The sequence below is a fragment of the Dipteris shenzhenensis genome, chromosome 19 (genome assembly GCF_047967505.1).
Source record: "Dipteris shenzhenensis isolate YYH24624 ecotype China chromosome 19, Dip_SZ_1.0, whole genome shotgun sequence".
In the NCBI taxonomy this organism is placed as follows: Eukaryota; Viridiplantae; Streptophyta; class Polypodiopsida; order Gleicheniales; family Dipteridaceae; genus Dipteris; species Dipteris shenzhenensis.
Genome location: NC_141614.1, coordinates 30403974 through 30418001, shown reverse-complemented (window position 1 = coordinate 30418001; position 14028 = coordinate 30403974). Strand labels below are relative to the sequence as shown.

General features: G+C 44.1%; 1 protein-coding gene across 1 annotated transcript; it reads right to left on the bottom strand.

Annotated features, from left to right (window-relative positions):
* Window positions 1-662: 662 nt before the first annotated feature.
* LOC147890333 (proteasome subunit beta type-2-B-like) lies at window positions 663-13174 on the bottom strand. Its single transcript, XM_087390621.1, has 4 exons — window positions 12895-13174; window positions 2836-2959; window positions 1527-1644; window positions 663-1245 (listed from the first exon to the last, which is right to left on the bottom strand). Exons 1-4 carry the CDS (start codon window positions 13050-13052, stop codon window positions 1028-1030), a joined length of 618 nt encoding a protein of 205 aa, XP_087246747.1. The 5' UTR covers window positions 13053-13174; the 3' UTR covers window positions 663-1027.
* Window positions 13175-14028: the final 854 nt, after the last annotated feature.

The following is a 14028-nucleotide window of genomic DNA, read 5'->3' as shown; positions in this document are numbered from 1 at the left end:
TTTTCCTTTGTTATCATTGGTTGTTGAATCAAAGTCCCCCACCCTCATCTTGTGCTTCACAAAAAATTATTACCTCTTCGTATATCCAAGGGTGTACTTCTGGGTTTAGACGGATTGTATAAAGACTTTTCCTAGGGAAATTTTTTACTCCATAAGACTTTTCAAGCTGAGATTGCCAAATGGAAAGACTTAGGATAAATCCAATTTTACAAATCCTACCTTTTGACATTAAAGGAAATAATCTAAATTAAATTGCTAATTAAGTTCTAACAGCACATCAATCGCTCAACTAAGAGCATAATCAATTGCATGACATATCCACCAAAATTGGGGTCATCATAAGCATCTCGAAAGGTAGCAAGGTAACCCATTTTAATTTGTTTTTTTTTTTTAACAGAAAAGGAACTTCTATTTATGCTTGAAATAAACCACCGCCCAAATCTGCAGAACCAACAGGTGCTAACCATGGGAAATAAGAAGCAAACCCATTTTAACTCAAAACAAACGTGCACCAATTTGCATCTTACAATAGCCAAAAGATATTTGTGAAGTAAATAATGATCCATTGAACTTTACCAGGGCAAACATCAACGTGCACAACAAAACCAAACTAAGAGGTCCATGGATTTCTCTTGTGCATGCATTTCTGCTGAGCCAACAGGTGGATTAAAGATCTGACTTGGGAGACAAAAACAAGGTAGGAAGTTGGGACAAATAAATTAGGCAAACCGAAGCCACAGTTTTTCACACTGCCTGTATTGCTGAATTTACTTCTCAAACAAGCACTTTCTTAAAAGTGTTTTTTTAAACATAGACAAAAAAGACAAACAACCATTGGCTGACATCACTCTGATTGTTACTCCACTTCTAAATTTATATCACAAAAACTCATTGCCTTTCTGCTTCAAAACGAGCCTGGGTTTCTTCAAAAAAGTAATCAATTACTTGTAATATAGAAATTAACAACTGCTCCTAGCAAGTACAGTATATGCCCATCGTGTGATGCATCATGAGAATAAGGCTTCAACTATGCTGGTTGATTTCCAGCCCCATCTTCAAGAATCCTCCGCCATCCAAACTCCCGTGCACCATCCTGGTCAACAATCTTTATCAAAAAGTTCGGGGGAGAAATAACAAATCTCGTTCTTATCTCCTTGATGCACATGTCCACGAGTTGGAGTGATTCATCCAATGACATACCCTTGCGATAGTTCTTATCCATTGTTGAGAGGATGAAGTTTGAGCCTGCCATGAAAAGCTTGTCATCTCTCTCTCTCTCTCTCTCTCTCTCTCTCTCTCTCTCTCTGGGTGCATGTGTGTGCATGGAAGTGCATTGTGCACAGGTGTCTATGTTTTTGTGCAAGTGCACATGGATGCACAATGCACAAAAATATCATTTCCATTGTTTACAAACATAGGAGAGAGAAGTGGCCCAGTTAATTGATAGCAAAGCAAGGAACTAATATTTATCTTCCCGTTATGGCACTCTCAAGCTTGTCCTTTGAAAGTATATGTAAAATACTCACAATATCCTAGCGCCACTTTGTCAACCTTGTGGAGAGTGGCAATGTAGTCAATATAATACAGAGAAGGTCCAACATCCTTATCATGGCCCGCCATTATCAGGTTCACGAAGTATGGACTCTGCACCATTATATTCATCAGTTAAAGTGAGCTTAAAATCAATGTCATAACTATTTAATGATGGTAGAAAGTACACAACTACAGATATGTACAACAATATTTGCACCTTCGTACATATTTTATCCAGCACACCAGAAATTGATATTCAAGGACGACTGAGAAGAACCACCCATATGCAAGGAAAACTGATTATACATCACAGCGAATAGTGACATACCAGTTGAAATTAGGAACATGGTATCTCCTCATAATTTCCACTCAGGGTTCACAAACTTCCTTAAACTTGCTCGACTTGCAATTTGCAAAAAACTAAAGGAATGCAGCAAATCATACATACCTATCATATTTTATGTACAGATTACATACATTCACTGCATATAATGGACATATATGTTTTTATACATAGACACTATTACTCTCCTAGCTTATGGCTCCAATTCAGCGCTTATAGACTATATATCAAGAAACCAAACGCCACAAAAGCTCTCAGATTGTGCTTATATGCAGCAATATGATTAGCTTCCTGTCCCTTGGTCTTCTAGACGTTTCTCCTTTGGCCATCCAAAAGAAGTGTATAAAGATGTGCTAGACATTGTACTTGACTCTGAGATGCTCATAGCTGCTGCAGTCAACTTCACATGAGCTTCTTTCTCTACTTTTAACTATATTTTAAGAGAACTGCCAACAAACCATCCCTCAGGTAGAGGATTTAATAAGCTGAGAGTAGACACCCTATCAAGATAACAGATAGAACTAACAAACGTTCTCCTGGTTGGAAAAGTGGAAACTTTGAAAGTTAAGGAGAAACCAACCCATCCTGGAACATTTGGAAATTGTTCGAAAAATCATTATGTGCCAAAACACCCAATAGCTTCATCTTCTGGTTAATCTGTGAGGACCAGTCCACTTTCCTATTCATACTATTCTGATGCACGCCAACCATCACGGCTGATGTCACCCAGCTATTGAGCAGTATACATGCACACTACTGAGACATGAGAGAGAGAGAGAGAGAGAGAGAGCCATGACCCAAAACATGCCCTGTACTACTATGGTGACCAAACCATGACCCAAAACATGCCCATACTATCATTAAACAATTTGATAAAGAGAAAGGAAAAAAAGGCCATGTGCTAGGGAGGGGGGGGGGGGGGGGGAGAGAGAGAGAGAGAGAGAGAGACCATTTATTACCTTTCTCAGAGCTTGAGCAAGCTCAGTCCGAGTGAAATTCGCAGCTGCCCGTGTAGAAAGAGGGATGCCATTTCGAAATTGATATAGATGAACATTCTTTTGTATAAATTCTGTAAACTGGACCCTGCCAAGTGACAACTTCTGTCAGATAACACAAACATACACCACCCTTGGGTTGGTTGAATCAAACTAAAAGTGTAATAGAAGAAGCCACATAAGAAAAGCCACTCTTTTACTTTTCTCAGCATTGCTTACATGGTAATACAGCGCAAAGTTGGTGCACACAAAATAAAGGAGCCCACTTATCCCACTGGAAGTTTCGTTTTATGTAAGTCATCGCAAACATATATCTAGACTATCCACGAACATGCCCAAACTCATCCTATAAAAACACGACACACAATGCAGTTTCAATCTCATGGTAGTCACTCACAAGATAAACTCCATCATGCATAGCAAGGTCTAAAGCCTATTGGAGTGAAGCTGTCAATACAGCAGTACACATTCTCAACAGGACCAAGACGAAGGCCGTCAAGGACAAGACTCCATATGAGGCATTTTATGATAAGAAGCCCTCTATCACTCATCTTCGCATTTTTGGTTCTAAGGCATGGGTGCATTTGCACAAGGAAGACAAGACCAAGCTTGATTCCCGAAGCAAAAAATGTATCTTTGTTGGGTATAGCAAAGAATCCAAGGCCTATCGACTCTTCGACCCAGTAAAGAAGCAGATCCTTATCAGTCGGGATAACATCTTCGAGGAAAAGGAACCTGAACCCCAAGAGGAGCCTCCGATTGAAGAGGAGGAGATTGTTCAACTCCCGAACCCACCCCGCCCCAAGTTGACCATCCAAGAGGTGGCGAAATCGGAAGCTGATCTTCCACAAGGTACTGAGGAACAAATGGACGTGAAGTCCGCATTCCTTAATGGAACCCTGGAGGAGGAGGTGTACATCGAGCAGCCACAGGGCTTTCAAGATCCAAGGTCCCCATTAAAGGTCTACAGGTTGAAGAAGGCCTTATACGGGCTGAAATGGGCCCCCATAGCTTGGTACCAAAGGATAGATGTATTCTTTCAAAAGATAGGGCTAAGTCAGAGTCCTTCTGAGGCAAACCTCTACTTGTTCGTTGAGAAGGGGTTGCGATTGGTACTCATCCTCTATGTTGATGATCTTATCTTGACATGTGACCATGTCAAGAAGATTTCCCAGGTCAGGGAAATACTCATGTCTGAGTTTGAGATGACTAACCTTGGGTTATTACACTACTTCCTTGGGATAGAAGTAAAGCAAGCCAAATACAGGATCTTCATTTCACAGGAGAAATATTGCAGAGAACTTTTGAAGAGATTCCAGATGGAGGATTGCAGGACAGTAGTAACTCCCATGGAGGTCGGGCTCAAGCTAAGTGTTCACGACACATCTCAACCGGTCGATACTCCTTTGTACCGACGATTGGTAGGAAGCTTGCTTTATCTTACCAATACTCGACCTGATATTTGTTATGCAGTAAGGCTCTTATGCCAGTTCTCTGCTTCTCCAAGGAAGAGTCATTGGGACGCAGGTTTACGGGTTCAGAGGTATCTAATGGGTACTTGCACCTACGGGATCACCTGCACCAAAGGCATCGAACTGGGCGGGTGATGCTGACACCAGAAGATCAACAACAAGGTATTGCTTCTTACTTGCATCTAGTGCCATCTCTTGGCTGAGTAAGAAGCAACCCACAGTGGCCCTTTCATCTACAGAGGCAGAGTACAGAGCCGCGTGTACAGCAGCTTGTGAGACGCTGTGGTGACATGGTCGTGTGTCAGGAGGACGCAACAGTGCTAACGTGCGACAATCAGAGTTGCATAGCCATTGCCAAGAATCCAATGTACCATGCGCGGACCAAGCACATCGAAGTTCATTACCACCTTAAACAGATGGAGCACCTCATCAGACGTATGAGGATTGGCCCGCAGTTGTGACATTGAGGGGGGGTGTTAGATTCTCACTGTGACCTGTGAGCCCCCGATTTGAGGGGACGAGGGGCAGTGAGAGGTAGGAAGTCTGGGAGAGAGACTCAGGTCAGAACCAGAGGGAGGAGAGCATGGCAGATATAGGCGACCAGCACACTGGCTGGTCGCAGCCTAGGTTAAAGGGGGCTTTAGGCCTCACATGGAGGCTCCTGCAGCAGCGCAGACTGGCTGCACAGGGCACCCTTATATAGGGGCCAATGGCAGGCCAAGTCAGCCCAACCAGGGCCAACCCTGGTCAGTTTTATGGGGCCCATGAAGTCGGCCACCAGACAGGGTACCGACCCTGCTGGTCGGTCTTCTGAAGGGGCCTGGGCAGTGCCTATAAAAGGCCCACTTCTCCATTGATCCCTGCATCCAGTGCACTACAAAATCCTTCTCCAAGGCAGCGTGCAGTACTCAGATCTGGGAGAGTTTGTGAGAGAGAGTTCATCAGTTTGCTCCAGGACCCTGCTGTGATTCGTACTGCTCCCTTGGAGCCATTTTCTGCCCACCATCCGGTGAATGAATATATTCTCTCTCTCCATCTATTCTTGCTGTTATCTCTGAGTGTGTTTCTGTTGCATCTGTGGTAATCTATCTAAGCTGAGTGTGTAAGAGTTAGAGAGATCTTGGGTGGAGGATTGAGTGATTCATTCCCTCTTCATTTTTTTTAACAATCAATGAACATCTATTAGGTGAACTGTTGACAATGTGTACTCCCCCCCTCCCGGGGTGTCACAGCCTAACAAGCTATTCCGTGCCGACTTTTGCTACTCAGCCTCCGAACGAGTTCTAAAGAACAACAGCAAGGCACTCCACAACAAAGTCCTAGCAGTTTTTCCAATTAAGTACACACAAACAGTATCATGTTTGCTTCTGCTTACATTGACCAGATAACCAAACAGATCATACGCACATAGTCGACATTACTACTGTGAGTTTCCCACACACCATCACATGCCGCTTCAATACTAGCGGTTAACAAGCTAGCTGTGTAATCTGTAAAAGGCATAATGCATGTGTTTGTGCATCTAGCAAGAGGCGGCTGCTAATCACAGCTGTTCCTTGTTGAGATTGATGGTGTTTGGGACAGAGTGTCACATGCACCCCTGCACTTGGGTGCATTGTGACACACTGGCTACATCGACAAGTACATAATAGTTCCCTAATTGGAGATTTTGTCGTATGCTGTGACCCCTTTGTGAGCCCTCCAGGGACAATCAGGCACAAGCTATGTAAGTCAGTCTCTCAACCTTAGGTCAAGTCTGAAGATCACTAGTACCCACTAGAGAACAGTAGGTTAGTATTTCCATCTTAGGATTAGTGATAGGTCTAGGTCCAGCCTAGGATAGGAGCCCTTCTGGCCCCCTCAAGGCTGGAGCATATGAAGGGGAATGGGCTGGGGGAGAGCTGCTTTTATAGGCTGCCATGCACCCCACCCTAGGTGGGCTTTTATGGGGCAAAGAGCCTGCACAGCCAGCCCAAACCAGCCGACTGAAGCTCTTGCCCTCATTTCTCATTCAGTCCTCCATCCCTTCAGCATCCTACAGCTCCACACACGCCACTCTGAACAGCCTGACACTCTCCAGCAGTGGCCCTCTGACCAGTCTCAGCTCTTGGCCTCAGCTCAGCCCTCCTGGAAGGTGTTCACGCAGCGCATCAGACGGGGAGTCGGGACAGCAAACAGAGTAAGGTTTGGGGTCTGTTTCAGCAGCTCTTTCAGTTATCTTTTACAGTTTGCACAGCTCACTTCTCAGCTCTATATTTCAGTCATCTCTCAGCTCTCTTTAGGATCTATCACCCCTAGCTTTCACTCTCTCACTCACGCAGTAACCCTGCATTCCGGTGGACAGCACAAGCCCCTTCCTTGCCTTGCAGAAGTGTCCTACATCGTCAGTGTGGAGCAGCAACAAGGTCTCGGTATTGGTCAGCGTTGCCTCTCAGTTCTTTGGGTTAGCTATACAGGTGCACAATGTATTTCTTAGGTCTCCAAGTATAAAGCAAATTCTCCCATGATTGGGGAAGGGGGCCCTCAATGGGTACAGGGACCCAATCGCTCGTTCAACTCCATTCTCTCTCTACCCTCATCTCATTTCTCTCTCTATGGTGCATAACGCAAATTCCTCGCTAAAAGTTTAAAGAAGGACTTCATGTGATTACACGATCAGATTACCGTTCCATGTTACATTGGTATCATCGCGAGTGTATGGTTGAGTTGAGATCCAGAAAGGACACACAATCAAGCGCCATAGAAGGGTCAAGAAAAGGAGTCATCATTGAAGACTGTGAAGAGGAGAAGACTACCAAAAACATCGCTTTCGCCAAGTGCTCAAGACGTGATGGCGAACCTTCTGGAGCAGAATCGGGCCCTCCTACAGCAACTCCAAGAACATTCATCCCAGTTAGAAGAAAGCAGAAGATAACTGGACCAGAGTCTGGAGGAAAAAGAAGCAGAAAAGCCGATGGAAGAAAGAGGAACCACATATTTTGAAAAATTGCTCTTAGTGATGCGTGAGAAACATAGGAATAAGGAGGCACTGCGACACGCAGAGCTCGCCCAGGCAAAGAGGCAACAAAAGCTAGACCGAGAAACAATGCTTCTCCAACACAAACAGACATAGTTTTTTCCATACGTTACCATACACATACATCATACGAGTATGGAAGTATGATTGGAGTATGGTTCAACCCCTAGGGTTGAAACATACGTGACCCTAATTTTACTCAAAAACATTTAGAAAGATATACATTGTACACATCACATTGACATAGAGCTACAAACTTTCTCCAGAGAGCAGAGTCATTTGGAATCTAGATTCTGATACATAGTGTCAATGATAGATCAATACTACACCAAACATCATGATCAAAGGTAGTAGGTAGTAGATACTCGAGAGTAGGTACTACACCAAAACATCAAAGGCAAAATATCATAGAAGAAAAGGCTGCCACAGCCCGGAAATAATATACCTTTGTAAGACTAGAATAAGTCCAATCATACAGCCCGGAAATAAAGCTGAAAATTGAAATGCATCACGATTCACAACCGATGAGGCTCAAGCCTCAAGTTGCAGCTTGCATCCTCATCCTCATCCTCATCCTCATCCTCATCCTCTTGCTCATCCTCATCCTTGCATCAATGCCATCCTCCTCCTCATCCTTCTCCTCCTTGAGACAATCCTTGAGGCCAACCACAGCCAAAGTTGGCCAATAGTGTACAGAATACGGATTAGCAACGTACAGATTAGAATAGTGCTAAAAATGTGTTTTCCAAGGTTTTGGCCAGGCACAAAATTGATCCCCCCTCCCAAATAAAACAACCCCCCCCCCTCCCCACACACCAAGAAAAAAAAAACCAAAACAAAACAAAATTCATACAGAAAGCCGTACAGACGTCCATCTGTACGGTCATACGAAACGCGTACGGAACATCCATACGCATACGGATGCAACTATGTAAACAGATGTTAGCACTATGCAGGCAAGTTGGGCGCCGCAGCTATCACCACCACAACTTTGTTATCGACAAAGGTAACACCACTCACTCGTTCCACTCCAAATTTTGTTAAGTATGATGGTAAGAGTGACCATTCAGCCATTCTTCAATTCATTCATCAGTTCGTAGCTCATTTTCCATTAGTGCGGATTCAAGATGAGCAAGACAAAGTCCACCTAGCAACCGCTCATCTTACCGGTGAGACAGTTACTTGGTGGCAACGTAGTATGCGAACCCAACCACGTCTAAGACGAATTTTGTTTGGGCAACATTTGTTATCGAACTCAAAGCCCGTTTTCTCTCGCCCCAGTATATGCTTAACCTAGAGGACTCGCCTCTCCCAAAATAGTTTGCTTGTGTTGACGTACAATAATAAGTTCATCACGATGGCGTAGCAGTTGAGCATGTCTGAGAGCGACAAGGAGAAGCCCCTTGATCTTTGAACTTCCTTTTGGGTTCGTGAGGACACGACTACTTAGACCCCAAGAGGGCGATTTTGGTCAAGCCCAAGTGCGCAAGGTGGTATCTAACAATTTTGATACCCTTTGCACTTGAGGCAATAGAGTTTCTTGAATGTGTGAGTTTTGGGGAGTTTCTTGATTTTGGATTAAGAAGTCATATAAGCACAATGAGCTGCAGCCTTGGCAGCTGCAGCAACCCATGGTGACCAAGGGCGACCCAGCTGCCCCTTCGTTGGGCTGCTGGAATTCCCTCAAACGGTACTGCAATCGCTTCTGGATGCTGCAATTTCCAATTTCCAAATGGAACCAAACAAGCGAGAACAAGTACTCATGAGCACTGCCTTTAATCATGAGAGTGCATATTGTGCTATGTGAGAATATGATCATACAGGCAACGAAGAATTATAAGAAGGGAGTGTGATTAACATTCTTTGATTCTTTGATTGCTTGCTTCTGTTGGTTTAGTCATCAATGTTTGTGCCTTCCTCATTTTGATTTTTTATGAAGCATTGATATTCTATTGAGGAGGATGCCATGAGTTGATTTGGGAGAGAGAGAGAGAGAGAGAGAGAGAGAGAGGGACGAGTTGATTTGGGAAGGGGGGAGGAAACACACACACACACACACACACACACACACACACACACACACACACAGATCACCCAGAATAGAAAGCAGTATGGGTATTCGATAGTGGGAAAACGTGGCGTAAAGTAACTCCAGGGACACTTTTGAAAAAAAGTGTAAGGAGAGCACTGCCTTGTAGGGTATTCGATAGTGGGAAAACGTGGCGTAAAGTAACTCCAGGCACACTTTTGAAAAAGAGTGTAAGGAGAGCACTGCCCTGATACCAATAAAACCAGACTGACCGGTGAAGAACAGCTATGGCTTCACTTCAACGACGGAATTTTACTCTCCAAAGCTCTCCCTCACTCCCTCTCTCTGAAGATACACTAGGGCCCAGGACAAATCGTCGGGCTGGACCCCCCCGAAGGTCTTTATTCATTCAAGAAAATCTGTTACAGAAGTTCAGCTTAGAGCTGTCTCGTAAATCTCTCCCACAAAACGTGAAAAATCCCTTCTTTTACAAGAGCTTCAAGCTCCATTCAAATTGGCAACATGCCACTTGTCTAAAATCTAGACTAAATCCTATTACAAGCCACTAAGGGCCATTCTGGAGTCTTCAAAGCTCTCGGTCACACGAACCGCTTCCTAGATGCTTGTCAGGCTCCCATTTCGCTTAGGAGAAATAATCCTTCCTAGTACCTGCAACAATTAATTAAAGCGCACCACCATGGTACCCATTAATTGTTAGCGCTTTGCATGCAAATAACACACTGTGGACTAATCCTAGTCACGGTGGGCGTCCCCACTGAACACATGTGCACATCTAAACAAATATATATATACAAATAAATATATATATTTTTTCTCTGGTTGACCAGGGTCAACACTCTTGATTATAATTAAAGAGCTTTGACCAAGGGTCAAGGCGCTTTAATTATAGCCAAGTCTCTCCAACCGGAGTTGGCACATCTTGGTTAACCGGGGTTAACCCTCTTGGCGCATGCCAAGTCTTGTTGACCGAAGTCAACACTCTCTGACCGCAGTTAGGTTTACTTGACTGGAGTCAAGTATCTTTGACCGTAGTCAATCCTTTGACCATTAAAATAACTCTTTGACCGTAATTAACACATATAAAACTCTTTAATTATGATCAAATAAATGGTCAACTGTACTTTGACTTAGGATGTTTACTGCAGGCAGTGCTCTCCTTACACTCTTTTTCAAAAGTGTCCCTGGAGTTACTTTACGCCACGTTTTCCCACTATCGAATACCCATACGTAAAGTAACTCCAGGGACACTTTTGAAAAAAAGTGTAAGGAGAGCACTGCCTGCAGGGCAGTGCTAATAAACTAGAAGCTCTGTCAGTAACAACAAATCCCATAATCCTGACAAAGAATATGAACTCCAGACTCATGTAGAAACAAGAGCCAAAAACCACGCGCTCCAAACAGTACATAACTGTCAGATGGCCAAAACTTATCACAATCTAGAAACAAGGGGTCTGGAGCAAACCGCAATTTGCTCTATGCCTTGTCTTGAGGAGAAGCATCAAATCTAGGTGGGACTGGTTCCCTTGATTCAAATCACTGAAAAAGTTTCCCCTTCTAGCTGCCAGATTGACAAACCTAGGACAGATGGTTAGGACTAGTTTCCACATGATCTAGGCCTAGCACAGGTTCAGCAAACGGGATGAAGTTAGGCTTCCTGATGCCTCAAACCTAAATCATTGATGGTGAAGAGAGTGAACAGCAACCACTTCCAAACTGGAGCAAGGAAAGGGCTATGGGTTCAGTAAAAACATCTCATTGAAGGACAATGTCTGGAAGAGTTGCCAGCATCATTGTTTGGAAGATCAGGTAGCACGATGCATTTTTGTGATGGGGTGGCAGCATGTCCGGCCTGTCCAGTAAAAGGGTGCAAGGATCAGCTAGAATCTAAATCGTTGATGGTGAAGAGAGTGCATAGCTTCAAGTTCCAAATGACTGGAGCAAGGAAAGGGCTGTGGATGTTGGATTATTGAGCTCGCCTCCCTATTTCTGAGCCCCCATATGAGTAGGACATGGGGGAGGTTGACATGCAGCATGAGAAGGGATGATCCGGCTGCCAAATCGGCACCAGATAGATCTCCATCTTGGTTGAGGTTTAGGGCAGCCATATGGGCCAACCATGTCAGCAGAAAAGGCTATGCCCTTGATTAGGGCTAGATATGGGGCTGTAGATTGCCAGTGCCCATGAAGATGGCAAATTGGCTGGGGCAGCACAGCACAAATAGAGCCAGGGCTGGGACCATTTATAAGCTGTCATCCTTGGAAAGTGTCCCTCTATGACTACGATCCACCAATTAACTTTTGCAACCACCGTATTGTTAGATAAGTTATAGCAACTTGCTTGCTAACACAAAACCCACCCGCAGATCACACTTGCTTGGATCCTACTCAAACATATGCACATAAGTATTACTGGAACTCAATAGAAGTCTGAAAATAGCCAAGTAACAGGCAAAAAGGATATATATACTACTTCGAAATGTACAGATCTGAAGTAAAAAATACGCCTAAGTGTACACCAGGTGGGCAGCCAAGATGCTGCTCCACCACCACTATTAACATTGGGTCTGGATGCTGCTGTCCTGCTGCTGTTCCTCGCCCTTCGGAAGAGCATCTTCAGTGGCTTGTGTGAGAGCTATAAGATGCTCAAGCTCTTCTCTTACGGCCTCCTTTTATGGGGGAGTAGGGGCTCAGTTGTTTGCTGGTCGAGTTGGTCTGACAACTACCTTCATTGTTAAGGAGGCCATTCGTTGTACATACATGTACTCCATGTATGAGATTGACTATTGCAAGGACAAGTCTATCGCTAGTGCCATCTCTTTACTCGAGGGCGATGCCTCCTGAGTCCTGTAAGCAGAAACCACCCAGCTACCAGGCTACTTAGTGACATAATGACTCCATCTCGACCCCTTCTCGCTAGCTTCAAAATTCCCAAATTCCATCCTCCTGATTGTTTAATACTAGTCTTCCTTTGCGCGGTCCACTGGTTTCCTCCCACGCACAAAGTCTGCTGGTCCTTCTGTTTAGGCCTCGCTTTTCCTCCGTAACTTTGTTTCAAATCTGCTTAATGCTTCAGTGCCCTATTTTCATTGAATAAAGTTGCTTATCTGTGTTGGTTCTCCAATTTCCAACCAAGAACCAAGAACAGAAAGGGAAATGGAAAAGTTGGAAAACGAGATCCCCCCTACGTGCTTCTCTTTATCTTTGAAATTCTTCCAAACCCATTTTCGCCATCTGCTAAGCACACCTTTCCTGTGTCCCCCTCGTCTCGAGACTGTGCCATGAGCACGTAATATTCTCATCCCCATTCGGAACCTAAAACCTGACGGTTGCTCTAAGAAAACAGCTAAATGTGCTTACAGATCCTGGTAGGGAAGGCTTCACGTGACACATGGATCAAGTAACAGCTAAAAGAAACAAAATGCCATGAAATAAAATCGTCGATCAATGAATCGCAAGCGTAAATGTTTCCTGCCGTCGAACCGTACCTATCTCCTCCTTCGCCGGTGGTACCGAGGAGTTTATGAGAATCCAGAACCATGATCTTGTCTTCGGTAGTCTTCTGCAGGATGATGCTTTGCACAGCCGAAGTATCCTCAACGATGATAGCAAAACCATCTCCAACGAGTCCGAAGACGCTCTCCATTACAGATTGCAGCGAAAAAGGGTAGCAAACAAAAAATGGCAGTGAAAAAAAATAGGCTTCACAAAAAGCTCATATGCTCAGCTTGCCTTGCACCCTACTCTTTTACTTATACAATACAATGACTTTTAAGTGCTTGCCTTAACGATCTCATTAAGCTTACCTCATCACAGCTCTAAGGTTTTAACATCCTCATTCCTTATTGTGAAAAGCCCAAAAGTTGGAACTCATAATGTCCCCACGCTCTTGCTTTGCGGCGGCACATTGCACGTCCTTGTGTTACCATGCTCCTCGAGAATTTTAAAATGTGCACGAGCGGTCAACGCATGTGGGAGCGCAAGGCACCATATGAATTCAATGCACCATGGGCGGGCATAGTCTATACACACCTACGGACTTAGCCCACTGTTGGCACGCCCTAGGATCATGGATGGGCAAGATAAAGGTTGAATGATGTTACGAATCGCAAATAAAGGTTGAATAATGTTATTTATTACTAATGTAACATAGTCACAAGCGAAGGTCCACACCCAAAGCCCTTAGCTAGGCTCAGTGCATGGAGCTAGAGCAACTCATGAAGTTGTGTAGCTGACCGAGCACACAATATCCCACTAGATTCCTCTAAGGGGGCATGCAGCATCTACATCATCCCTGCAAGCAAAGTGTACTCCACTAGGGTCGAAAGAATTGAAGCTCCTTCATAGTTGTAAGTAATCAAGGAATAAAGTAGTGTGATCTTTAGTTAATGAATTTGGTATAGTTTCTGAGTGTGCATCATTCTGATTGTTTTGGTATTGGGTCAAGTGTAGGGCCAAAAAGAGGCTTTTCAAGATTAGAGTCTCCTCATGAGGATTCTTCCACTTCACAGATAGGGGAATGATTGAACAAGTTACCAGAGCTACAACATGGTATTAGAGCTTGGTTGTTGAAAGTTCTTGTACTCTACATTAACATTGATTAAAGGAGTTACTCCCAAATT